The sequence below is a fragment of the Falco peregrinus genome, chromosome 5 (assembly GCF_023634155.1).
Source record: "Falco peregrinus isolate bFalPer1 chromosome 5, bFalPer1.pri, whole genome shotgun sequence".
Classification (NCBI taxonomy): domain Eukaryota; kingdom Metazoa; phylum Chordata; class Aves; order Falconiformes; family Falconidae; genus Falco; species Falco peregrinus.
The window spans coordinates 58,092,924-58,120,643 of record NC_073725.1 but is presented as its reverse complement, the minus strand read 5'-3'; the positions used below and the strand labels follow the sequence as shown (position 1 = coordinate 58,120,643).

The window sequence follows — 27,720 nt, the reverse complement described above, 5'->3', positions numbered from 1 at the left end:
ACCATCACCCCATAGTGCTGGCCACACACCGAAGGACAGACCAGCGCTCTGGTCTCTCCTCTCAGGACATTCCTGAGTTTTTCAGTCAACAACTGTCTCCTACAAAGGGAATAAGCCATGCCTGAAGCAGGGATCAGCACCCAGGAAGGCCATGACAGAAGACCCAGCAGCACCTGGGCCAGAGGATCACCCACCCATCACTTCATAGTTAGGATGGCTTTCCCTGAAACTTAACTTTGTTTTTCTTTGATGGCAAAATACAGCAATTTCTTCCTGCTCTTCCCGCCCAGACATTCCCCTCCATCCCAGATTAGAAATTCATAGCGCACACGGCAGGTCCATGACTGCTATTTTTGCACATTCTGCTCATCATTTTCTTTAGTCACACCTCTGTGATGTTTAATAAGACCTCGCTGAATTTGACAGCAGTTGTACGCCAGAAGCAGACATAGCATTAGTCATCTTTCCTCTACTGTGGAGTAATGCAATAATGACTAGTTAATTAAAGCCTGCCCCTTACTAATACGCTGGGCTTCATGCTTTTTCTTTTGTATATTCAAAATCCAGGCATTTTCCCCTGCAGATCAGCCCTGTCTGAAGCGGACAAACCCTGGTGAATTGCACAGCGAAGGCAGTGCCAGAACACCAAGGAACGAGGGAGGAACAAGTGAAGTGAGAGCAAAAGAGGAAAAAGTACATGAAAAACAGTAAGGTAGAGGGAAAATTGGGAGGACAGGGACTACTTGAAAGCCACAAGCATCCTGGGCCATTACCCACTGCCTTGTCTGAGACCTCTGCAGTCACCCCAAAAGTGAAATGGCAACACAGTCCACCGTGGTGCGAGGGAAGGTAGCAGGACACACAGAGCACATGTAGTAAGATACATGGACACATCAGGTAACGTGGAATAACAGTGCTTTAGAAAAGATGTTAATCTGTACACAAAAGTATTTTCTTTTGAGTTTTGAGCTTTCATCCTGTGCTCTAAAGTGGTTATAAGGCAAGAGAGTTACAATCGCTGGTAGATGCATGATATCTGCACCCTTCATCGTGAGTCGTCCTCACAAATTTCCTTTCTCATTATGTTCTTCCTCATCTGATATTTTTTATACTTTCTTTTGAAAACCAAGGGTAGGATTGTCATATGTCAATGTTTAAATTTAAGTTGTTAAGCACATTTTAAAATATCAGGTCAATAGCAGAACCATTTCAGTCTCCATTATAACTAAGACTGATGACAAACTAATGCAGGCCACGTAAGGTGGCTGCTAATTATTTTGTGTCTGAGGTAGAAGAGCGAGGACCTGATCCCACAGAGTGCGTCCTGAAAGTCAGACTGAGATATTTATCTCAGTGTACCAGGTCGCTTTTAAGACTCCTCTTGTGAGGCTTCAAATTTTGGCTTTTACTGAGCTGAGGATCACTGAGCGGAGGATGCAACACCATCCTCAGGCCATGTGCAGCAGCAGCATGGACACTCCAACAGCAAATGCACCTCTTCCCTGCTAGACCAACACCCTTTAACCCAAACACAGAATAGTTTTTTTCCTGTACAAGGCTTCTGACCTTCACAATGCAGCTGATGTTATGGAAAGGCCACAGATGAGCAGGAGTAACTGCCAAATAATTCACAAAAAACCAGGCTGTTTAGGCAACCCGGAGACTTATGACACAAAGGAAGACAACAACGATATGTTATCAGCGAGACATGATTTTGACATTAGATGTTGGATGATGAGAGCCCTGGGGACTCAAACATCAAGACAACATCCTGAGCTGGGGCTCCACGTGTTGATCCTGCTCTGTTCCTACATTCCTCTTTCGTAATGCCTGCTAAAGCCAGCACTAACAGGGACCAAAACAGGATGGTGCCAGTGGCTGAAAACCAGCTTGGGAGGGATGTAGCACCATTGGCTGGAGATGGAGACAAAAACCATGAAGAAGGTGAGGTGGGCCAAGGAGCCAGCAGAACTGACCACGAGTGTGGATCTACTTTACCCTTTAAATAAGGTGCTTAAATGTGCAAACTCCCGAAGAACAACAGCAGCCTGGAGTACTGTAATTGTAAAAACAAGAGCACTTTGTCAGACTTCCCTTTCATGGCATACTGTTTCACCCGAAACAATGTTCCAAAGGTCAACAACGCTGTCACATAAAGTTAAGTATCTCCTTCTGTATCCTGATGCCTCAGGGCCTTTTGCACCCCAAATATAGCTGAAAAGATCTAACATTAGGGATGTAATTTTGACAATTTTGGCCACCATGCCCAATATATTAGTGCTTATATTGTTAAATGTGTACCCTGAATTATATAGGTGGTGCACCATGACTGACTCCATGTTTTCATTTTCTACCTTTTCAACCCCAAAGGCACAAATTTCCTTTTTATGAAGAGTCCCCTTCGAAGTAACTGAGACTATTTGTGTGAATAAGGGTTTGTAGGGTCAAACCTGAAAAGTCTTAAGTCATTTGGATAGGAATCTCATCTTCTCATGCATACAGAAGATACGGGAAGAAAATACATAAACCTGTTAAATTATACATCATAGTCAAGACCTCCGTTCTGCTGTGTTGGCCCATTTGGAGCTGTACTCTGCTCCACTAAAAAGAGTGGGCCTACCTGACAGCTAATAGAACTGAAAATTTCATCCTATGGCTGCAGTTATATTGTCAAATCAGAATCAGATGGATTTCGTATTTAGGATGAAATCCTCAAGCAGGACTGTTCTTTCATGACCTTCAAAGCATGTTCAGATATGTTGTACTGGTAAATTAGCTGGAGGCCTGGTTATTACAAACAATACAGAGCATCTTGCATTAATGTGTCTTTCCACTCCCGCCCCCCTCCCCCCCCCCCCCCCCCCCCCCGCCTTCACCCCCCGAAAGTGGCTGGTTTTACACAGATTTCTCAGGGAGGAAAGTCCCCAGCCCATGTCCTCACCCTAGCTACACCCAGGTACCTTACAGAAGGCTGCTAGATGGCATGAGCCAAGGCTGTGATAGAAACTGTGCCAAACATTACACAGCCTGGATGCTGCCAGCCCCGTACCCAAGACCTATCCTTGGACCACATATTTTCCTAGCACTCTTTCTGCTGCCTTGGAGTCCCCAGAAGCAGGTTCTCCAGCTCCCTGCCCAGCTCAGGCAGCCCCACCGCTTGGGCTCAACCCCCTCCAGCTGAGCACCCTCAGAGCAGGGCACAGAGACGGTGTGTGACCATGGGGTCACCTGCAGCATGAGCCCCTCAGCATCTTCTGCCCTATCTCCCCCAAAACGTTGTGGACCATCACTGCCAGCTGCCTGGAGGTGGTCCCCAGAGGGGCTGAGCAGCTGCTGCTGTTGGGTGCCAGCGGGCTGGCGTGGGCAAGCCCTGCAAGGGTGACAGCAGCAGCTTTTGGGAACTGAGCATGCTGAAACCACATCTCTCCTGTGCCCCAGCTTAAAAACAAGATCGTGCTTCCTTTCATAAGCCCACTCCTTCTTTCAGTTCCCAGGGATCTCTGAAAGGTCATGAAAGCTGCAATAACAGTCTTTAGTAATAGTAAAATGTTTCTTTTCAAGTATTTGTGTTATGTGTTGGATGTTGCTTACTAAAACATTCACCTGGAGGGAATGAAAACGCCCCCTCAGACACACACACATACATCCCGCAGATAAAAGCTCCTTCTAATTGCAGCAGGAAATGTGACATTTCAAACTGGATGGACGACGGCACTAATCATCCCCGGTGAGGAAGGATCCTGTGGGGACCGGGAGAGGGAGTGGGCAACCAAGCTGCTCCTTTCCAGCTCAGTGCCAATATGCTGTGAAATGTATTTTCTTAATTTAATAAACAGCCCTTCCCTCCCTCACACTACCCACTTCTCACGGAGCAAATACGAAGTGGAGAGACCCTGTGTCGCAGCAAAGGGGGGAAGTTGGTATCAGTTGTGTCCAAGATTCTCCACGTGTTGGCACTACGTGCAAATTTTCTTCTGCTTCCAAGGATGTTAAAGAGTGAAGTGGTTCACTGCCATTGGTAGACTTCTAGTTAGCATTTAAATTCTTTTTCTCAAAAGGGAGGAAATAAATTTTACATTTAATTGAATGCAAACATACATCTTACATATGGCATACGTAAAGGTGCTTTACTGCCTGTGGTTGTCCACTCCCCCTGGCTGCCACAGTCCCTTCAGGAAAATAAAAATAATGATGGTAAATTCAGACCTTCAACTCAGTGGATGAGTCCCTATAAGTAATGCCATACCGCTTGTTGAAAGACACTTTGAATGACACATAGACATGTGAGCACACAGTCAATAAATTATCCACCTCTAATTAAAAAAACCCAAAACCTCTCCCTTTTCCCCACCACCAACTACTCCTTCTCCGGCACACATCTGCTGCAGTATTTACATGGATTATTTTTTGTATTATTATTATCCCTTATCCTACCTCCTTACACAGGCACAGCCCCCCTGCCATAGGGTGGGAGCTGCTTAGAGCGGGGCTCAGTCCAGATGTGTTCGCCGCTGGATGCCCAATGCCTGGAGACGCAGCCCAGCACTCAGTGCACAGGATGGGCACAAGGTCCATGGAAGGCCTCCAGGAAGGGCTCATTGCTGCATGCTTAAATCTGATGATGCCTCCTCGAGGTCTAACCATGCTGAAATTGGGACAGTATTGTCATCACCAGTCACAACCAACACCTTCCTGCAAGCAGATATTTAAGCTGTTGTTTTAGAAACTGGCAGAGCAGTGCACCTCCTGACCCTCCTTTGGGTAACCCAAAAAATAGGGGAGTCATTTTGGACTGATCTTGGATGACACATCCTTCCCTGCCAAGCCCTTGCCACAGGATGGAAGAGAGCAGGCAGCTCTCCCCTTGCAGAGAGCATCAGCAGCGTTTTGGATGAGTGAGCTAGTGCAGGATCAGGCATTAGGGACAGAGGGTTTTCTAGGCATCCTTGGGATGCTCACATGGAAAACAGGAGACCCCATTCCACGGATTGAGGAAAAAATGTGCATTTCCTTCAGTTTTAATACCCAGGACTGGAAAATGCTGCATGGCCAGCACTGGGCACATAGCTCTGGGGCAGCAGTGGCCATCGGGGCAGAGAGCAGAGAGGAGGGTGGCAGGAGGGACACAGGCTCTGGCCCTCCCATCTACCTCCCTAAGCGGTTAGGTGACAGGCACAGACAAGGCACATCAGAAAGGGGACACCCCACGTGGGAGTGCAGTGGTTCCTTGCCTACGCATGGCACTGGCAAACCTTGCCGGCTGCCTGACTCGGAGCAGGGAAAAGGATCTGGGTGTTAAGTGGGCAGCATCACCATGGGAGTGGGTGCCGGGCTTTGGGCTCATGGGAGATGCACTGGGGATGGTCCCTGGCAGGGCATCACCGCTGCTGGGTGCTCCCCTGACCCCTCTCCGCCTTTCCCTCACTAGCATCTTGCTTTTCTGGAGCATCTCATTTCAGCGTCCAGCTGTACTTGAGGTAAAAATGTGTTGTCTTGAGAAAAAAAAAAAAGAAGAAAAAAAAAAGTAATTTACTGTGAAGCACTGGCTGAAAATCATTTTCTGAACCACTGCACAATTTTAATCAGACGACCACACTGTATCCAATCAAGGGAGGATTTGCGAGGGGGGTAGGGGGGCGTTTCACCGTGGCCTTCCCCAGAGGACAGTAAATCCAAACTGCTCAGGAAGACGAGATGTCTCAGGCTTTGCAGCCTGCCCAAACCTAATTTGCACTAGAATTACATGGCCATTACTAATGTATACATTGACTCAAATTGATTACTTTGCTATTAGTAAAAGCAACATGCTCACTTTGGTGATGGCAGCTTCCAACAGAGGAGGAGGAGGAGTACAAACTGGCGAGAGCAAAGTGAAGGTGCTGATTTGAAAGAGTACATGGAGATGAGGAGAGCCACGGGGGTGAAGGGGGCGATGGGGGTGAGGAAGGTCATGCTCAGGGGAGAGTTTGGCAAGCAAAAGAGCATGGAAATGGCTGGATGCTTTATACGCTTAGCACATCTTGCATTAAAAAGAAATACCACCTGGCTTAAACTTTGAGTCCCTGAAGTCTTATCACATGTAACAGGGGCATCTCTGGTTTTAATTCAGACTCCTAAGGCCATGGGAGACCCCAGACCTACCTGGGGCTCCCGTTCATGCTTGCAGTCCTGGGGGTGCTGCTCTGTGGGAGCGCCCAGACATGCTCCTGCACAGTCTCACCCACTTCTTCATGGCACTTACAGCCTTGGCAGGGCAGAGACTCACGCACCTTGCACCACCGATAAGCTCTGCAGTGAGGACTGCATCCTCCCTCGTTGGCCCAATGACAGCCAGAGCTTCTGAGCAGTTTAGGGAAAGTACGAATGTTTTAGCAGGAGAGTTCATGTCCCACTGCCTCCTACACCCCCATGGTGAATGTGTCCCCCCTGGGAGCGGGAACCTGGAATTCAAACCCCCAGTGCAAACTGGGTGCAGGGGTGTTTGAATACTGGCCTCCAGCATCTCCAATATGTGTCTGCTTTTCATCTACATGGCTTTTGCAAGAAGGATGTGGTCTGCTTTGGATACCCAACTCCTGGCAAGGGCTCAGGACAGGCAAGTCCAGGGATGGCGAGGGTGCTGCTCTGCTACTGATCGGACTTATCCTGATGGCAGGAACATCGATTTCTTTCCTGAAATCTCCTACTCGCTACAGCACAGATCTCATATAATGAAAACATAACCCTGGAGCCAAAACTCCTCTCCCACACAGCCACACGCAGATCCTAACTCCACGTGAACATACATTTTGCATTCCCACCCACAGGAATCCTGCCCCCCCTCCACATTAAAGCACCTGAAGACTGGAGCTGAGATAAGGGAGGATGGGGAAATTTTACCACAGCCTTTCACTGCTCCAGTACAGCTTCTCCCCGCACAGCTTTTCCCCATTACACTTGCTTGACATCACAGGATGCCTGTGACAAAGCCCAACGGAAAGGTTAAGATATTGTCACCCAGGCTATCACACACTAAGCAATCACTCCGTTTGCTCTTTAACCATGGCAGGTATTTCCAGGGCTCCAAAGTTCACCCGGACAGGGGGTGGCAGTGGGGAATGGCAGCCCTGCCACCAGCATGTCCCTTGCCATGAGGTCCTGAGCTCTACCAGATTCTCTGATTAGATTTCCCTCGACTGGAATGGACAGTCAGTCTGATAACAATGCAGTTAGTAGTAGTGTAGCAATAGGAAGAGCAATACATTTGTCTTCAAGATGGGGTTAAAACCGTTTAGGTTAACCCCAGCACCTTTTTCTGGAGCTCAAGCTGCTGCATCACAGCTTGAGGTGAGCTCAGTTAGGTGCAACGCTGTGTTCCAAATAAATAAGCAGGACAGTGGTTATGTTCTCTCCTCTTCCCACTTTCAGAGGACTGGGAGAGGAGTGGTATCTCCTTGCAGATGATGGAATTCAGCTTGTAGAGGTGTAGGTAAGATAAAGACAGGGAAAGACTGAAGCCTCAGTACCCAGAGCTGGAGACTGAAAAATGAAGTCACGTGTGACGAAAGGAAACCAACTGTGTGCATTGCAAATGCAGCGCTTGCAGCAAGCCCTACACTTCTTGCCCATCTGCTTTTGGGACCATTACATGCATATCCATGCACAGGCATAGGGCGATAATCCTACCTTGTCCACCTCGCCGAGCGGCATCACAGGGCTGATGTTCTGCAGAAGGTCCTGCAGCTGCCACTGAAGCAGCTCAGGTTCCACCCAAAGGGACCTGCTGATGGCTGAGGGACATGATTTGGCATCTTCCCCTCTAGCATTGTCACCGGTTAGGTCAGCTTTCTCGCCTTGCTTTCACACCCTTCAGTTTTCACTTACCTTGCATCTTACAACACTTCAGTAATGAAATCCAAGTTCAAGCCCACTGTTACAGCCAGGCTGTCTAATCCAGCTATGGTTCCATTTCACCACGCTTTGTGTCCCGTTGTGGCTCCCCAGGTGCCATGGCCACCCTGCTTTTGAGGGACCACAGCACCAAAGAGCATCAGCTGGGTCACACAACAGGTGTAGGGGGAGGAAGGCTTATTTTTCTTAATACATGAGAATAAAATGAGGCTGGCAGGGAGACAGGCTGGTCTTCCTCCAGATGGGCGCACCCATGGAAAGATGTGACAGGACTTCAGGCTGTTGAGCACCAGCAGCTCGGTGGGTGCTCCCGTTCCCTCCCCAGCTCCAGCCTGCTGAGTGCCGAGCCCTGGCTCATCGGCTGCTGAGAGCTGCTAAAGAAAAATTGCACAGGCCTGTATTTGTTGTCTTGGGCATATTTATGCTTGACACAAACCAAATTTACTTCTGTCATCTGCTAAATACCTCCACACTGGTTTTTAAGCAAAGTTGGAAGCACTTCATTCCAGACCTGTTTTCTGCATCTTTCCCCACTCACTGGACACTCCGGTGGGGATCCCAGCCATTGTACCTCTCAAACTAACATCAAAAGCTTTGCATTCAGCTCTTGGAAGTGAGTGTTTTGGGAATATTATGTTGCCACAGCTGTTAATTTTTCACATGGCAGGTGGAAAACTTGCCCTCTTTGAAGGGCATGACGGAAAAGGCCAGTTGCTCTGTAATATTTTACAAGACGAGAAAGTGGGGGCTGTTTGTAGCCATCCCAGAGCATCCATCCCAGAGTATCCACACAGACACTCCAGATATTTTAACCAAATACTCAAAGCTCTTGTTTGGTCTTTTCCTCCAGGCTATGGCAAAAGCGGACAAGCCATTAATTGCACAGGAAGATGGCTATTAGGAAGCGTGTGAGAACTGGCTACACCAGCACTGTGTAGGTGGAGCTGATTAGACGGACCTGAATCAAAAAAAAAAAAAAAAAAAAAAAAAAAGGTACATTTCCTTTGCTGCATGGTGAGAAAAGCTTTTCCTCTGTGACTGCAGGAGAAGACAATTCAAAAATAAGAGGAAAATTGCTCCTCACTTCCCCACTGAGCCAGGTTACTAGCAAAAGCACTTTGGGGTTTATATATAAATTCCTCCACAGCTTCACTGCTGAGCAACAAACACATGGGACTAGGATGGGCACAGGGGGATTTGGCATTTTCTTCACACAGGCTGGCACAGGTTAAACACGTAGAGACCCAGGCACTACAGTACCAGAGGTGCCCTATTCCCTGCAAGCTGCCACCAAAAACCCCCTCTGTTGCCCTGCGGTCCCATCTTTAAGGAGCTCTGGTTTATCCACCTGCCTGAGATGCATCTTTGGAGCTGCTTCACCATGGAGACCTCCCACCAAAACCAGCTATCATAGCTCAACAGCCCATTCCACCCACCAGCACAGATGATGAAGGCACCTGGCAGGCAGGAGACCTTCCAGTCTTCTGGGGCTGACATGGCCACCTGTCCGGCCAGCAGACCCTGGGGACAGCACAGCCCTAGCTGGCCAGTTCAGTAGGGTTTGTAGAAACTGGAAGTTTCCACTAGAAAAATCCATGGCTTCAAGTACATGAACCAAATTAAAGAAGGCTGTGAAATCATGCCTGCTCGGACATCTCACTAAACCAGGTGGTGTACTGGCAGAATCATGGAATTGTCTAGGTTGGAAAAGACCTTTAAGATCACCAAGTCCAATTGTAAACCTAACACCGCCAAGCCCACCAGTAAACCATGTCCCTAAGCACCACACCTACACATCTTTTAAATGCCTCCAGGGATGGTGACTCAACCACCTCCCTGGGCAGCCTGTTCCAGTGCTTGACAACCCTTTCGGTGAAGGAATTTTCCCTAATACCCAACCCTTAATATCCAATCTAAACCTTCCCTGGTACAACTTGAGGCCATTTCTTCTTGTCCTATCACTTGTTACTCGGGTGGAGAGACCCACACCCCCCTCACTGCAGCCTAGTTTCAGGCAGTCGTAGGGAGCAATTAGGTCTCCTCTGAGCCTGCTCTTCTCCAAGCTGAACCACCCCAGTTCCCTCAGCCAATTCCAACAAAGGGCTCATGACTGAGAAACCCAGAGGAACCCAGCGCCCACCTCCAGCAAACCCTGCTGGCCAGATTAGCTTCTGCAAATCCTGGGGTTTGTTACCTACCTGCCTCCATTTGTTTTACAGGACACCCAAGTGTCTGTCAGAGAGATGATTCCAGTGATGGAAACAACACAAGTGTGTGTTGCAGTATCTCTTGAAGCCCCTTGATGAAGTAATACCTTAAATTTCTGGGTTTGTATCTTCTCCCCTTCCAGCTGTTGCCTGCTGTATCTAATACACGTTACTTTTTAGGACAGGGACTGTTTCTCCACAGGTTAGTGCAGCACTTAGCACAACTAGCTAATGAGACCCATCTTTACTACTATGGGACAAACTGAAAATTGCAAAATAGTACTCCAAAGTGAACGAAACACACAAAAATTAAACCCAGAACTTTAAATTCCCACCACCCCCCTAAATTGTGTTTACAGATACAAAACAAGAGCATTACACAAGAACAGTGCAGGGTTAAATCGTCACCTAGACTGAAATTCATGAAGAAGCTGGAGTCAAAATTGTCTTTGGAGCAGATACACAACTTGGGTGGTCAATCTAAAGGCACTTTCAGACATTATTATCAAACCCCTTATCTAGGAAAAATCATTAGCTTCATACCACACTGCTGTCAGTATAACAATTCATTTTAAATGGGTATCGTAGCATCACAAGCAGACAGACAGGTATTAGGGGCCGGAGACACTTGTTTCATATCCCCCCATCATTTTTGGCCGCCGAGGCTGACACCATGGAAACAGTCTGCCCTCAAAAGGCCAAATACCAAAAGTGCGCGAGCGGAGCCAGTGGGCTGCAGCCCAAAGCCAGGAGCACGGTGGCAGCCCCTCCCCCCCCCCCCCCCCCCCCCCCCGCATTCCCTTCGCTTGCCTGCCTCCTATTTACCATCACTTTCTCCCTGATTCAAGATGAGCAGTTACAATCAAGAGTCAACAACAGTCCAGGGAATATCAGAAAATCACTGTATCAGGTTGTGGACAGCCTGGTGTTCAACTTCCCTTGTGATTCAGTTATTTAGCTTTAAACCCAAACAAAACAGCAGAGGAACAAAGGACAGAGTTCTCAGCTTCCAGGGCTCCTGCTGCTTAGCTGCATCATAGATTCGTATTGTCACTACAGATGCACGCAGGGAAGTGATTAAGTGTGCAACAGGAAAGACAGATGGACACGGACACGAGCACAGTTCTCATGAAGGATCTTCAAACAATTACTTACGTAGGTGGCTCAAACAAGTGTGTAAAGCCTCAACCCCCTTGCTATTACTTGTCTTATATTTCCTGTTGTAAAGTACATTTTTTTGCTATATGCTAGACTCCACACTTACTTCAGATGAGGAAACCAGCAGCAGAGCAGGTGAGCGCACTCTCTGGCACAGACCAGCACTGGAAGTGGTTTCACTGTTCACCACCTGCTGCCACCCTCCAAGGGGAGCTGAGGAACACCAACCATGCTCCAACAGCTGAAAATTATATAGGGAGTCTAGTCTATGCGGTAAGCCAAGAGGCATGGAAGTTATGGTAACTGGGGCTTGCAGGAATTCCAGGGGGTACGTAAGGCCCGAGGAGGTACCGAGTTAAGGAGCAGCTGGGCTCTGCAGGAGGCCTCCAGAGGTGAGTCACATGCCGCACTTTTGCTGGTGTTGTAATGGCAAGCTGTCAGCAGAGAGGGAAGATACCTGGAGTTCCTCGCATACAACCAATGCTGTCCCAAAGGCGCTTTTTTTTGCTACGGATGGACACGTAGCCATAGCACTGAGAGCTGTTTCAGCTGTCCAGAGAAGGTGCAAGCACTGCAGGAGATTTGTAACCTCAGCTGAAAGGATCGAGATGAAAGGGAAGGTGAAATGCTGAATTATAAAACATAAATAATTCAAATAATGGGGAAAAAGAGAAAGACAATGCAAAGAGTGATGACAGATACCTTTTCCAACGGGTGAGACCATCGCAGGGCCAAAAGGCTGCTTGGACTCCAGTGAAGCACACAAGACCATCAAGAGGCACGTGAAGTATCTGGCACTTTGTTATTCCAGGCAACACATGCTGTCATCTCCCACATTCTGCAAAGGGAGAGGTGGCTTGTTGTTTTGCGATTTACTGGTTTTGTTACATTTGATAGGATTAACAACCAAAATTCCAGGCTAAAATTGAAATGAGCAATTTCAATTTCCCTCTAATTTATGTGGGCAGTAAGTTTTTATGACGTCCTTAGCTAGTTGCATTTCTCTGGTTTTAAACATCTGGATTTTGTAAATATGTTCTTGGCAAACACAAAAGTGTCATGGGAAATGTAACTGCTTTATAAAGTGATCTACTTTTCGATACTGCAATTGAACTGAGATGAAGGAAACTATACAGTTTTTTAGAACATCCAGACGATGATTCACAACATCCAAATAATGCTCCTGATTCATCCTTTATGTAAACAGCCCAGTTCAACCTGGCACTACATGACCCTTCTCAGAAACCATTAACTCCCGCGTTAAAACTACTGAAGGTGTTTTTTATGGCACAACTCTAAAATTATATAGACTCTTACCACTAAAAAAAATTCTAAGTATTTCCAGTTTTTACTCTTTCTTTCCAGATGCAAAATCTGAGGATCAGAGGATACCAGTCATACTGATTTATGTCTGAAATTCAAGATGTATATACAAATAAAGTACAAAACTAGTGAAAAAAAAAATCATTCAATCTTTCAAGCAGATGTAAATCTAAGCAACTTCAGTTGCTGCTGAAACAGAACTGGAAATGCATTTTTAGTCAATCTTCTGTTTTCACACATAAGTTTTGTTGCGAAACCAAACTTTATAAACCAAAGGCTGATGCTAGGAAAAAAGCCAGTGAATGACTACTACAAGCAATGAGAAAGCCATGCTTACCTCTCAGATCAAAAAATACGCAAGAAAACAAATTTATCCAAACTTAGTGGTGAAAGTGAAATATTAAGCTTACATTAATTTATGAAGACCCAGTCTACACTGGTAGCAACTTGTGTAAACTCTGCTTCTATTGCTTTTTTAAAAGAATTGCAGAATTATATATGAATGGAAGAAGTCTGCTGCAAATGACAACAGTTGACAGCTACTGACACGCTGAAGTATCCAAAGCACACAAGGTCAGGAGAGGTTAGAGACAATCTGATTTGGTTAACACAACTAAGTGAAGACTGTAAGGGATTCAGATTATGTCGTACAGGTCTGTAATAAAAGATCTCTAAAGTAAACATTTCCAATTAAATTTTTAAAAATCCCAGAAAGTACCACTGCTTCTACAACATCATATTGAAAGACATTTACAGGAAGAATTACATTTAAACATGTTCCAGTTATACTCCCAAGGTGTCTACAGTCTATTTTTATAATATTCCTAGAAGGGATTCCATACAAACCCCAAGTCTGACGTCTCGCTTGGAAAATAGCACATAGCCTTTTCTGGATGTCCAGTATCTATTCATGCCAGAAAGGGGTCATTTTCATTTCCCACATCTAAGTACTGCAGCAAACCATGTGTGTGCATCATGTTACACAAGAATGAACGTTATTCCAAACCCATCAGCTTCCAAATGTTTTATTGCTTTCACAACTCAAAAAAGGATAATTCATAGAGCTCTTGTCTTTGTGTTTGTCTGCAGCTCCCTTTTCAAAGTACAAACCCCAAACATCTTCCTGAGCAAGTACTCAGCCAGCTTTTCCCTCTCTAGCTGCTACTTGTTTTTCCTGTAGTAGCTCCTCTTCTTTCTTCTTGTGAAGTTTCCTAAGATATTCATCAGGCTCAATTCCTGCCTCCCTTAACTCTGCCATGGCTTTCTCCAGCCGGTGCAATGTACGGGCACTCTGCACTTTTCGAGCAGTGATGTACAATGTAAATTCCTTGAAGCCCATCAGTTTACAGGTATCCACTTCACAGATATTTTTAACATCTTTGGTTTTGTCCACCTGGGGGAAGAAAACTAAACCTGACATCTTTTCCAGATCTTCAATATTTACTTGGAACTCAGTGAGGTGGTGACTGAAACCTATGGGATTGTTTGGCACCACAAAAGCCCCCAGTACCAAGGGTTCTGTAGATGTTGTGCTCCGTCTGGCAAGGATCACCTTGTATAGGTGGGATGGCACAGCTACATCATCCTTTCCGATTACCTGTCAAAAGGAAAGCTATGTTACAGATACAGATCTTATCAGTTGAAGGGGAGGAAAAAAAAAAAAAAAGATGCAAGACTAATCCTACTATGTCTGAAAATGAGCCATGGCATATAACTACACATCAAAACCATGTGCAATGTTATCAGACCAGAAGCTTTCCACAGAGGGTGGAAAGTAGCTGGATTGGGTCTTGCTGGGATGGAGACAGTTTTGCCTGTAGCAGCCCTCACAGTGCTGTGCTTTCCGTTGGTAGCTCGAAAGGCAGCTAGAACACACCAGTGCTTTGGCTGCTGCTGAGCAGCGCTTGCACAGCATCCAGGCTGTCCCACCAACATGCCCCCCTCACCAGCAGGCTGAGGGTGGGCAAGATCCTGGGAGGGGACACAGCCAGGACAGCTGACCCAGAATGACCAAAGGGATATTCCATACCATACATCTGCTCAGCACATACATCCATACCATACATCTGCTCAGCCACAGCACTAAGAGAAGGGGGAGCAGGGAGGCATTCATCATGATGTTGGTCTTCCAGAGCAACCGCTATGCACACTGAAACCCTGCTTCCCAGGAAGCGGCCAGACACTGCCTGCTGATGGGAAGCAGAGAACAAATATTTTATTTTCCTTTGCTTCTGCATGCAAGCCTTTGCTTTTGCTTTATTAAACTGCCTTTATCTTGACCCACAAGTCTTTTTGCATCTTATTTTCTCCCTGCCCCCCTCCCTGTCCTGTTGAGGAGGGGATTGATGGAGCGGCCTGGTGGGCACTTGGCCAAGTCAACACACCACAGCACCATTTCTTTGCAGCCCCTTATATAGCTGTTCAGGAATAAGCTAGTTATTTGATGCCTGAATCTCTCAATCAGGAAAAGCAGGGCAAAGAATGCTTCACTGCAGGGTTATTCGCTCACTGTTGGTAAAAAAGTTTCCCAGAAAGTTCTCTGCTTTTTGCCTCTAACCCACTGGCATTATATTACACTGTTAAGAACAACAATGCAGTCAAAAGGTCAAAAGATTAGTCAGTTATTGCCTAAATATTTGTAAAGATCAGCAACAAGAAGCTCTGGTAGAAGAACGAACTTGAATCTCCCAAGCAGATGCAACTTCAGCTACAGCTGAAACTGAACCAGAACCAAATCTGAAAAACATGCTTGGAAAGAGGGAGTCAGCCAAGACCCCAGCTCCCTGATCCTGGTGCAGATCCCTAAGTGTACTCTACCTGAAGGGATGGTAGAGCTCATTTCTCATACTGCCCCACACTGCTAATGCTTGGAAAGCTGTTTTCAGTAACGGTGGCTCTATAGTAAGTTCCTGACCTAACAGTTCCAAATCATATGCATTTTAATATGCATTTCAAATCAGCTCTAACTTACCTTCTGTCAGCTTTTTTTTAATCTCTATTACCTATACACAGGTTGCATTTAAAAGCTATGTTACCTAAGTAAGCATTTTTTTGAGGGGACCTGGATATAAAGTACATTCAGTCACTCAGTATCTTGGAAGAGAAGCTATCCAAAGAAAATGAACCTGTTTCTTCCACAAATTCACTACAATTCAACTTAAGAGCTTGTACATGTTGGGTTTCCTGCTGGGTCACTCAGACAAGGATCCAGGAAATTAACTGAAGCACTGGGAGTGGAGGATCAGGACTCTGAATTCACATGACATCTGTTAAAAGCTCATACATGTATGTACACAGTAGACACCCCACCCTGGAATAAGGTGTCAGGAAGAAGTCCAAGGAAATACACCTCTTGATGATAAACATAATCTCTCCAGAATTCAAGATGTGACGCTCGTACATGCAATGTATTAGGTTTGGTGGTTTTTTCTTCAATATTGCTGAACTGAATCTGCCATGCTAAGAAAGTACAACAGGCTCACACACGGAAAGTCTTGAGTTTTGCATAACCCTTCTGTGCAGCTACCCTTCTAAAAGCTGTACTTCTATTCTAATGGCAACAGAAGAAAAAGATACAAAAACTATAAAGGCATCTTATTTCACACATAAACCCCAGTAATTTGGTACTATTTCTAGTATATGCACTACCTGCAAAAGCAAAGACTGCTTGTTTTGATTTTTTGACAGTTTTTGTTAGATACAGTTAAAATATAATTTCAGAGAAAGCAGGTATTTATTTTACTGCCACAACAACATTAATAGAAAGTATTTTACAAACTAATTCCGTGTATCAGTCCAGACAGGCTTTGTCCATTCATATGTCTGATATAACTCAGTCACAAAAGAAACACTTCCTATGTATGCTTTATTCTGAGAGTATTCAGCACTTTGGCAAAAGAAAACATGTTTTTACAACTAAACTTTGCCTGTGGCTACTGAATCACCAAGGTTCACATCAGTCTATTCCAATAGTTAATTAATCTCAGTTATGAATTCTTTCAGCGCTTGAAGTGTGTCTTCTACCTCTGTTGTCAGTTTTTTACGTGACCAGTCTTAAAGACTTACTGGTTAGACCAAAACCAGAGAAAGTACCTTCAAGAGAAAGGGAAAACTTTGACAATGTTTTTTTATGTTTTGTACGATAATGTAGTAGTAACATTACTACTGCCTCTCCCAAACATGCTCTTAGATTTCTTTACTCTGTTACAGAGTATTTGCTTCCCCGTCCCCAAACTAGGCTATTTAATAGCTTTGCTATAGTTTAAACTTTTTTTCTTGTGGGTTGGGGTTTGTTTCTTGGTTTTGTTAACAAAATCGATCTTGCTTATGCCACCAGCCTTCTCCTAAATAAAAGCTCTGCCTAGACATCTAACAGTCATTGAAACTGGTAAGTAATAAATAAATGCCTTATGCCAAATCTACTTTCCCTTTCAACGACAACAGATGTCTTGATAGGGAAATCAGAGCTCCCGAGTGTCAAAGCACTTTGCATTTAGCATTCAGTGTGGGTGAAACCACAGTTACAGCTCTGCAGGATCAATGGCATAAATAATCAAAACTGACTGATGCACAGGTAATTTTAAAATATACTAAAAACTACGCATCAACACATTGTTATACCTGGTGGGTTAAAACTGAATTCCAAAATGAATGGTGTTGGGAGTTTAACCTATCTGAGATAGGTGGCACTCAAAATGGGGAGTTTCTACATGCGTCGTACAGGGGTGAGAAGGAGGGAGCCAAGAAGCATTAAGAACCCTGAGGGGGAGAGGAATGAGTTCATATTCCCATATTCACCCCAATGCATCCAGTAACTGACACTATTGAAGGCAGAAGGTTGCAGTTCCTTTTCTCCTGCTGAAGCGGGCAGCTTGCAGCGCCTGCCCTGCAATCCCACCTTCTGCACACTCTAGGGCAGGGCAGAAGAGAAGGGAGGCTGTACACAGCTGCACTATACCCTGAAGCTGCTGTAGCCTCCTGAGAGAAGGCAGTAGCGAGACTAAAGCCTGTTCCCCAGATTCTCCCTGGGCCAACAATCTCCTGACCTGCAGCATTCCTGCGCAGTAAGCCGTGCACTGCCTTTTCCAGGGCCCTTCACATACTTTTTCCCCATTATAAATACATATCTGTGTACCAGGTCCTCCCCAGCTGAGTTCTCTCCCCTTCTCAACACCTCCTACAACCGCCCCCCGCCCCCAACCTCTGCCTGTTGTATAAAAGACTAGAGGAAGAGCGAACATGCAGATGGAGCTGCTACAAGTATCTCCAATTAGGGGGTATATAGCATATGTAAAACAAACAGGTGAATGAGTGTTGAGTGAGCTAGCAGAGGGAACAGGGGATTGAGTCTGAGGACTGAGTGGGTGGATAGAAAGGCTGGGGAATGAATAGAGCTGCACACAGAATAGTTAGGTATGAAATGGAAATGCTGAATGCCTGAAGTGGGTGTTAAGGAAAAACAGACCCCGTGCTTATGTAATATTATGCAAATATATATATTCTATGCAAAATAATGCACATTTATGCATAGTATATGCACCTATGAAGGAGGTAAGGAAAGAGAGGACTAGTTCAAAATGAAGGAAGAATTGGCCTTTTGAGAAATGTAGCTCTTAATACAACTCAACTCTACACAGGCAATGGCCATACACGTAATTTATGTACCACTTCAGTTCCACATAAGCTTTCTTTTGAGGTTTAAAATAAAATTTAAGTAGTGCACAGGCTTTATACTAGTTCTCTGAATAGCTGTAAACTACTCTAATTACATCACTGAGTTCTAATACTGTCAGAGTGATTAAAACAAACTTCAGCCTCTGAACAGCCAGAGTCCACAAGTGTCCTTTCCTTACAGGAATCGGGGCATAAAGTTCTATCCCCAGCTCATTCTGCCGGAGGAGAATACTATCAAAGAAGGGTGCCCAATTTCTCTGACAGAGTAAATACGCATTACAAAGAATATCTAAGTTTTGTCCTGCAGTTTAATGCTTATGTGAACCAGGCACAGGATGCACCACCAATAATTTATGCAGCCAGTGTAACCCAATGATTTCTGTTAGAAAAGGAATGCAGTTCTGGAACATGCCATATTTCCATCATTATGCTCTGTAATATACCACAGTTTGCTTTTTTATGGGAGTAGGTAGAGAAGCTACAGATAAATGTTTCCATAGGCACCCCCCGCATACAGCTCGACAGACAGGGAAGGAAGCTGGATTCTCTAGAAGTGAAGTTTGCAACAGAAGCAATAGGTAGGAAAAACAAACTCAACAATTCATTTCCTATTGCCACCTAGGGGATTCTCCTACCTAACTACAGCGGTCTGAATCACTGTTCTGATCTGCACCATTTCATTTATCTCAGTGCATGCCTAATAGAGCCAGACAGCATATGCTTCTATTGTAACAGAATAGAAAATGGGTTAAGATTATCCATGCACAGATGTTGACTTTGATTTGTACTAGTCTATCCACAGGCAGCAGATGATCTTTCAGCAATCAATGCCTGAAACAGCTAGCTGTCACAGCTGGAGAAGAGCTGCATTTTTAACAGTATCTGTGATTCAAAAAAAAATTTATGTGCTAATACAAGCAATAAATTCCAGCAATGGCCTGTTGAAAATCACTACTGTCCCACATGTCTTCACACTACGGTAATAACAGGCCACAGGGTAAATTTTTGTGCAATCCTTCCATTTTGTTATTCCTATAAAATTTTGCTTAATCTTTCAAATTTTCAATAGCCTCATAATACAAAAAAAAAAACTATCAAGCTAAAAGCCTTCTTTTTATAGCATTAAATATATTCTTTTCCATTCATCATTTGGGAAAACAACATGAAATTTCAGATACTATTTCTCTTCGTTGTCTGTATCAGTCCAATGTGAAAACATTCATTGCCCTAACTTTCAGCAGCTGCTTGTTCCTTTCACTTTTGCTTTGCTCTTACTTTCTTTGGTGATTTGGTGGTGGCTGAAGTCCTTACAAGTGAACTGTAGTCATCTAATAATGCAACATTATGATAATGCAATTTTCAGCATAGTGTTTATTGGTTTTTATTATTATTGACATTGTTATTGACATTCCACAAGTGTGTATAAATTTGTTATACTCCTGGATGCCCAATTAAACGTGGACAGCTGTCATGAGGACAGGCCATTAAAATGTGTGCAATTCCTGACATTTAGAGATGTTTACATATTGCTAAAACAACAAACGTGTTGGTAAGCAGTTATACAAACTTAAAGAGCTCACAGGGACAGATAAAGATAAGGGCAGAAGTAATATGATTTCTTAAAACAGAGAGAACTCTGTGAGCTTTGATAAATCCGGTCTCTTAGCCAAGTCACTGGATGGGGATTTGTCTTAAGCTTGGCTTTCCTTGTGATTTTTGCCAAATCCTTAAACTGTTCTTGGTCGTAGTTTTTAAAATTGGAAGGACTAATTTGATATTATCTGTGGAGTGCTTAAGTATCACAGTAAGTAATGAAGACATTTGCTAAAGTCATGTAGGGTAAGTTAAAGCACATGGCATTAGCTAATTTTACCTTTGTGGTGGTAGTCAGGCAAATAGGAGGCAAATCCCTAAAAATGACAGTCTGGAGTTTATGAGAAAGAAAACTCCATGCTTAAATAAACAGGAGAAAAGGAATACATAAGGTGTAACGGCAGAACACTTCATACTATATTAGAAGAAAACAGAGTGTTACTCTTACCAGAAAGTTTTAAAAATACACAAATGTTACCATATTTTCACTTTATAATGGAGTTCTTAACATCTTCCCAGAGCAGTAACAAAATTATCTTCTTCTGAAAGGGTAGGAGGAATTCTTAAAAGAAAGGACTCTCGAATCTGAAAGTAGTATTTTGCCACCTAGTGACTAGAAAATGAAAATCAACCGTGAAGAGCATTAGCAGAAGGAATTAGCCTTTCACCAGCCAGAGCCAGTTCTGGACTGGCAATTATCTGAGATTCTCTTAGAACCTGGTAAACAGAAATCACATCCAATAATGCCTTAACTGCCAGCACACACCGAAGAGTCCTTGTACCAGAGGGTACCATCATCAAATACGTTAAAATGATAGCTCCAGAAATTCCCTCTGCACTCTACTGTTTCTTCACTCTCACGCTCGCTCTGTATAATAATCTGACTTTAGAAACAAGCCATACTGCAAACCAGAACAGACCGAAAACAAGCATACACACAATTCTCTGTGTAACAGTGCTTCCATCTACATCTGGCAGCAAAAAAATTAAGACTTCTGCCGCACTTCTTGATGGACAGAACCCAAGGACATCATTCTTGTCAACCAAAATAAGACTGTAGCTTTCTCTGAATAGGCATTCGTTTTGTTTTAGCTGTAACTTGAGGCATGATACTGATGAGGCCCACCAGATGTTCTACTGTAGATAATATTCTTGTTGATACAACCCCAGGTTTGACAACCCAGAGCTTTATTGTAATTTGATACTAAATTCTGTATAGAAACAGACTTTTTGGCATTATAAAAAACTCCCTTTGCTATCAGTATAATTTTATTTACTTGATCATTGTGACAGCATTAACTGCCTTCACTCCAGTTCCTTTTGGATTTGTGTTAGGCAGCACTGATGCTGTTGATATTGTTTTTTCCCCAATATTTGAGAGAACTCTGTCAGATGGCATTGAGAAGAACCAAGGGATGTGAAGGCAAACCTAGCAATACAGAAAATACTACAGATAAAAATCATAGTAACAATCTGCAACAACACTGCACAGCCAAGCACTCCAAAATGCAAATGTACGTACTTGAGGAAAATTTAATTTGTTATGGCTGGTCTGATTGCTACTGCCAAATCATTTGGCAATCCTAAAAAAGAAAAAAAAAAAAGAGATGGTAAACACCCCCCCCCCCCCCGTGCCTAAATACATATTTATGATATTAAAAGACAGACACTTCACCACCACCCCCTTGTTGATTTTTTTTTTTTAATTAAAGAGGGTGTGTATACACATTATGATACTGCATTTATATGGTGACCAATGACTACTACTTCCACAGAATCCACTTAGGTTACTTAACACTGAATGCGCTACAGTCCCTATCACTACTCTTTCCATAATAAAAGAACCTTTGGGATGGGTACAGTGCTAAATAAAAGCAACCCCATAAATCTGTCCTGCACGTTTGGTGTCTCTTCTCCTCCAATTTTAACCCACTGTGTATTATTTTCATTTGTACATCATGTCTAAATTTAGGGCTGACAGCTCCAGACGTTTAAACCAGCTGATCTAAGATCTAGTCTTTTGTACGTAAGTTTTATGGGACGTGTATAATGGACCTCGATCCATTAGTTGCCTGTGTAGCCTTGAGCCTATCTGGAGCAGCCAACAAAAAGTAACAGTCCCCAGTTTATTTCCTCCTTTAACAAGGATTCCTTCCCCTGTAGCATCTTGGCTAGGAGAAAACCTCTACTACTTCTGAAAGTTGACTGGGGAAAACCATAAAGTACCATCTTATATGTGAGAGGTGCAATGATTTCCCAGGGACTTATCTGCCACAGACTTAGATGACAAGTAAGTATATCTTCTGGTACAGTTACCATGCATCTCTGGCACAGCCTAGTCATTCAATTTTGAAAATTAAACAGCAGATATGATTCCAGTATGAACCCAGTATATCACTAAAATGTACATTAAAATGTTTCTTCAAACAACAAACAAAATTTTATCCAAATTGTACTTCCATTCACTAACCAGAGCCAATTTTCTTAAATTAGTATTTACTACAACAGCATTGAGAATAAGGAGGGTGAAGCATTGAGTGTGACACTGTAGAATTATTGCAAAATTTGTACTTCAAACTCCAAAATCTGCTGACAGAGGAAAATCACTACAGTGACAGTCACTGGAGAAGAGTACTGTATAAAACAAGAAAATGTCATTTTGATTTGATCTGGACAAAGATGAAAATCCTGTGTCTGCCTCTCCCATGACATAGAACAGACTTTTCCTGTTGGCATTCTATTTTACATATATTCACAAAATATGTTTTTCAGCTACCAAGCATGGTCATCAATCTACTCTTTGCAATAAAAGCCTCCCCTGCAGACAGATGAAATGACAGAACATATCTGAGGATACTGCAAGTTCAGCCAATAGACAGAACAACACTGGCATCTAAGGAGTTCAAGGTTAATTCCCTTTCTGGAATTAAACAACAAATGGTACCAGAGTCCAAGCAGGAACTGGGAACAATGCCATGACCGATGCTCTGTTGTTCCTCTATAGTGATCTAAAAATAACCTTTTTGGATGTCTGATGAGAAAAACACCAGCCTGTGAAGCCATGGATACATGTTTCACTGTTCCTTTAGTCAAAAACAAGGAAACTAGGATTGAAAAGAGGATCTGAGACAAATCAGTGCAGGCACATTCACTGTAGTACTTCAGTGTTTTCTTTTTTCCACAGTTCTAGTCTCAGAGAAGAAGAAAAACATGAGAAAGGAGCCTAGCCTCAGCAGTCACATTGTCAGATTATAGGTTGTAAGTTTCAGTACTATTGTGTATACTGTAGCACTTCCAAAACAGCACATACAAAGGACACCTTCTCATATCAGCTTCATAAGCACAAACAATGAGGACTAAAAGCCTTTCATTTCTACGGCACTTGTTTGAACCCAGCAGTTCACTCTGAAAGACGGCTAAGAGGCACCTTCCCTTCTCGTCAGCTGCCAACTCTTAGCACTGGTTTAGGGGCAGAATCCCAGACTACAACAATCAGCGGCAATGGCTGCAATTATATCGAAGGTATCTGTTTGAAAAGAATTTCTCTCCAGTGCTTTAACAGGTTGTGTTCCCTCTTCTAAGTGTATGTGTTGAGATAAGAAGGGAAAAATAAAACCAATCCCAAAATCCAACACACCACTCCACTTTGAAGTCTCTCTCCCCAAAGGACAACTTCAATGACAAGCACAAGAACTTCTGCCGTAAAGAGATTTCAAAAAAACAAAACAATCCTCACACTGTATTTATTTACACTTAGGAGTGTAGCCAAAGGGAACCCAAATAAAATAATTTAATGTTTTAAACAAACAAACAAAACCCCTCAAAAGTAACATTTTACTTTTCCCACTTGTAGACAGCATTATCTGTACTTAAATACAGCTTAAATACAAATCAATTTACATGATGAATCTCACCATAGGAAGCTGAGTAAAGGATTTATGCATGTGGCCAAATGGTGAAATGAAAGCATGAATACCATCATGTAGCATTCCACCGTTTTCAGTCCAACACTGAACTTAAGTTTATATTAAGACCAAAAGTGATAAAACATTCATAAAAGACCAGAGTTGTCATCAAACCCAAGGATGATGAAGACATCTTGGCAACAGACAAGAACAGAACGATATGATAATCTAAGCAGCATGGACATTTTGTGCCACTATTATTCCGTCACCATATCCTGGTAGCAAGTTATTTTGAATAAAAGGCAGTAAGATGCAGTGCCTGCTCTTATTTCTAGCTGGAGAATACTAAAATTTACATTTCAAAACCAAAATGGGGAGCCACAATAATTTCTCAGAAAATGTAATCTTTCTCTTCTAAGTAAACACTTTCTCTAGAGGAAAACTAGAGAAAGATGACCAAGATTAAAGTGAAGCAGTTCATAGATGATTCAGCTGCTTCCTGGAAAATCATTTCCAGCTATAAAACGTTCAAGTCAGCTCAGAATTTTTAATTCTTTGCTATGTAAGACAAATATGTATTTTTAGGGATAAAAAAATAAATGCAATATCCTGACAGCTACAAGGAGGCAAATTCCAGCAAGCTATGTGCAAGTCTGGAGAACTCTTATGGTACCGTTCTGCATGACAGTAAGCTAAATGCTCAGCTCAAGGCTGTTGAAAGGAAACATTTCCCTCCTGCTCCCAGCTATGTGCTTTTGGACGTATTCATGCTGTCACCAGTAAGCGCTGGACTCCTCTGTGTGCTGCTCTATCTTTCTAGGGCTGTAGAAAACAAGCCCAATAAGCAAATAAAGAGTCTGGTATGGATGGTCTTCTATTGCATTGAGTAATTAGGCATCTCGTGGAAAGATCTGACAGTCATCACTGCTGGCAGACAAGGGAAAGGACTGAAAAGTATAATGGGCAATGGCAAAGTCATCACTCTCCCTTTGGGTGACAAGGAACCACTGGCAGTCTAAAGCTGATTTTGCCACTAACATCACGTGGCATTGGTCATATCCCTTAACCACGGCTTATTTATCCACTTGCAAATGAGCACAGCTGTCACCTTCCTCACAAAGATGTGGTGAGAGCTGAAGTTTGGAACTGCCACTGAATATGCAATTATTATTACTGCATTTTCATATGCATAATACATGACTGTCTGGGGAAAAAATAACAACAAACCCAAACCCAAAGCTGTGATTTCATCACAGTCAAGGTTATAGACGTGCAGGTGGGGATATGAGACAGTTTTTAAAGAAGTAAAAAGGTAAAAGCGAACAGGAAAAATTAAATACTATCATGACTGCGTTCCAAGTTCAATCAAATGGAAATCACCTGTGTATTTATAATGGAGAAACAGTGCCTAAATCTTACCGCTCAACAAGCCAGTATTGAAAACTGAACATCTCTTTCTTTTGTGTCTCTCGTATCCCTCTGAAACAGGGGCTTGTTGTAGCAAGCTCATTCATTGCCCCTCAGAGAACTAGTTGGACAGCTGAATCACTCACAAGCTGAAGCTGCAGTTGATCCAAGTACTTATTTTCAAGGAAAAGTGTTTTTTCAAGAGGCGCAAAATACAGCATTTGTTATTTGCATCATGCTAGCTTTCATCTAGCAACTGAAGACAGCAATAATATCTCATTACAGCAGGGGCAGAAGGTAATACTCCCTCCCTTGAATGCCTTACTATGCTCAGATCCTACAGACATCTAAACACATGCTCACAAACAGCAAATCCAGATAAGCAGTATTAATTCACCCCTCAACTTGATAGCTTTCCCTATCTGTCTGTCTATCAGCGATGGTTTCTAACAACTGTGCATGATCAATCCTACACCCTCAAGGTATTTTAAGCAGGTAATAAAAATAGGGGACCAAAAGAAGAAGGGGGTGTATCAGTACCATGGACCAGTGATTACACTGCATCCACCTAAAACCTACAGAACTTGCAGCTGACTTTGGTCTGCTCAGAATCTCAGTTGCAAGGCCTCATCTAAGTGATGCATGCAGGATATCGGCAACCAACTGCTTCTGAATTAATGAATAGAAGTATTCCAATACCCTATATAGTTCTGAGAAACCTAAACTACCTTTGTATTGCACGGTCTCTAAAATACATAAATAAATGACTGAATAGATGCCTACATAACAGCAAAACCCACTAACTCTCTGCTTAGAGCCTGACATGTATTATGGAAATCAGGAAACAGCTTTACTGCAAACTGTAAACAGACATTTAATAGATCCCTCTTTGTAAATAAAACACATTATTTTAAAATTATACTTTTTCATGTGTAGGCAAGATCGAACATCACTGCTGATCTTGTGCCAACTAGTACTAGACATTCCCTACATTTTGCATGTACTAGGATGTTTAACTTTGTTTTATCAAGCTACAGTATCACTTTTAAATAAATATTACTACTGCACTGTTAACCCAGCAACATATATACATACCTGATAAGTAACACTCTTCTTTCCATCATCACTTGTTTCAGGCAAGGTCAGAGGTCCAGAAACTACCCAAACATCCTCAAATCTCTGGGTCAATTCCCGACAATACATTTCCATTCTGGAACATATTTGTCAGATAGGGTAAAGTCAGCTGGGAAAACATAATAAACTTTGAAACATACTGTGAAGGGCAAGATAAACATCTGACAGTTTGGGAGCAGTTTTCCAAACTCATGTGACTGACTCAATTCAAAGAGGGAATAATGCAGGTCCAAGTCCTACTTGCCACTTGTCACAGGTTCACTTATTTACAAATAGGGATGTATTATCGCACACATTTGAAAAAGGTTTCTGTAGCCTTACCACCGGTGCTGAAAATCTGAGTTCTCTACTTACTGCCACACTTGACACTAGAAAGATACCGTTGATGGTCCCTTGGGGTTAGTAAAATACTTATTTTAAACAGCAGGTTGTGGCATTCTTACTGCGAAAGATTTTACCACGATACTCAATTTGTTATGCTCCTTCCCAAGGAACCAACATCCCATAACAGAAAGCTCTTTCTGTAGCTCAAAGTACTTAGGAAAGTTTCTATGCACCATTCCCACAGTCTACTTGTCTTTTTTTTTTTTTTTTTTTTTTTAATATAAAACTGTTTAAACATAGAGTAGTATGTTGCTTTTGCTTTTTAAACTAACTGATTCAGTTTACAGCATAAAATATTTCTCCAAATAAGAAGGTTTCTGGATCCTGCCTATTTTATATAAAACAAAAGATTATAGCCTGTCTTCGATCTAACACCCCAAGTGTTAAATGAGTCACGTACAGTGAGCACCCACTGGTCCTTTACTAAAAGACAGAGTTGCACTTAAACGGACAGAGACCACAACATGAGCCAGATGAACCCAGCTAATCTGGCTGCCTCTTAAACAGAGAGGTTTCACCCCCTTCTTTGTTTCATCCCTATTCCTCACACCTCTCCTTTGGGTCACCTTTAGCACTCTTCATCTCTCAATAGCCTAGAACAAACTGTTTTGATTTAATGAGTTAAATCAGCTCATACAAATCAGAATTAGCAGGAATGAGCCCTTTCTTCATGTGATATGCCAAAGCACTGATCACAAGCTAATTTTTTTTCCTGCTGTTGTCAGCTTTGCTTCCAAGCAGCTCAGCTCCTCAGGCTGTCTCATGGCATGGCAATACAACCACCACCTGGCACAAGGAAAGAATGGGAACAAATGCAGCTAGGGAGCAAAGTGCTTTTGGTGGTAGCCAGGACAGAGAACAGATTACAGTGACCACGAATCACACTGAAGACAGAAAACAACAGTTAAACATCAGAAAATAAAAGAAGCACGTGTGTTAGTGGCAAGAGAACAAGAAATGATTAAAGTGCAGTTAGACCACACCACTGAGCCAATCTAATAGCTTACTATCTAACAGCTTGCTGAAAAATGCAGTCCTGCTCTCCC

The 27,720-nt window shown here is 43.1% G+C and overlaps 1 protein-coding gene across 4 annotated transcripts in view; it reads right to left on the bottom strand.

Moving 5' to 3' along the window:
* Nucleotides 1-27,720, bottom strand: part of EXOG (exo/endonuclease G) — a 48,148-nt gene that overhangs the window by 11,809 nt on the left and 8,619 nt on the right. For 3 of the 4 annotated variants that reach the window (XR_008747318.1, XM_055804600.1, XM_055804599.1), the window contains exon 5: nt 26,252-26,366. Coding sequence is in view for 3 of the 4 variants with exons in the window: in XM_055804600.1 (XP_055660575.1) it covers nt 26,252-26,366 (115 nt within the window). In the remaining variant the exon portion in view is untranslated. Of the gene's footprint in view, nt 1-13,587; nt 14,176-26,251; nt 26,367-27,720 lie in introns of those variants that run through there. The other variant, XM_055804598.1, reaches the window with a different exon arrangement.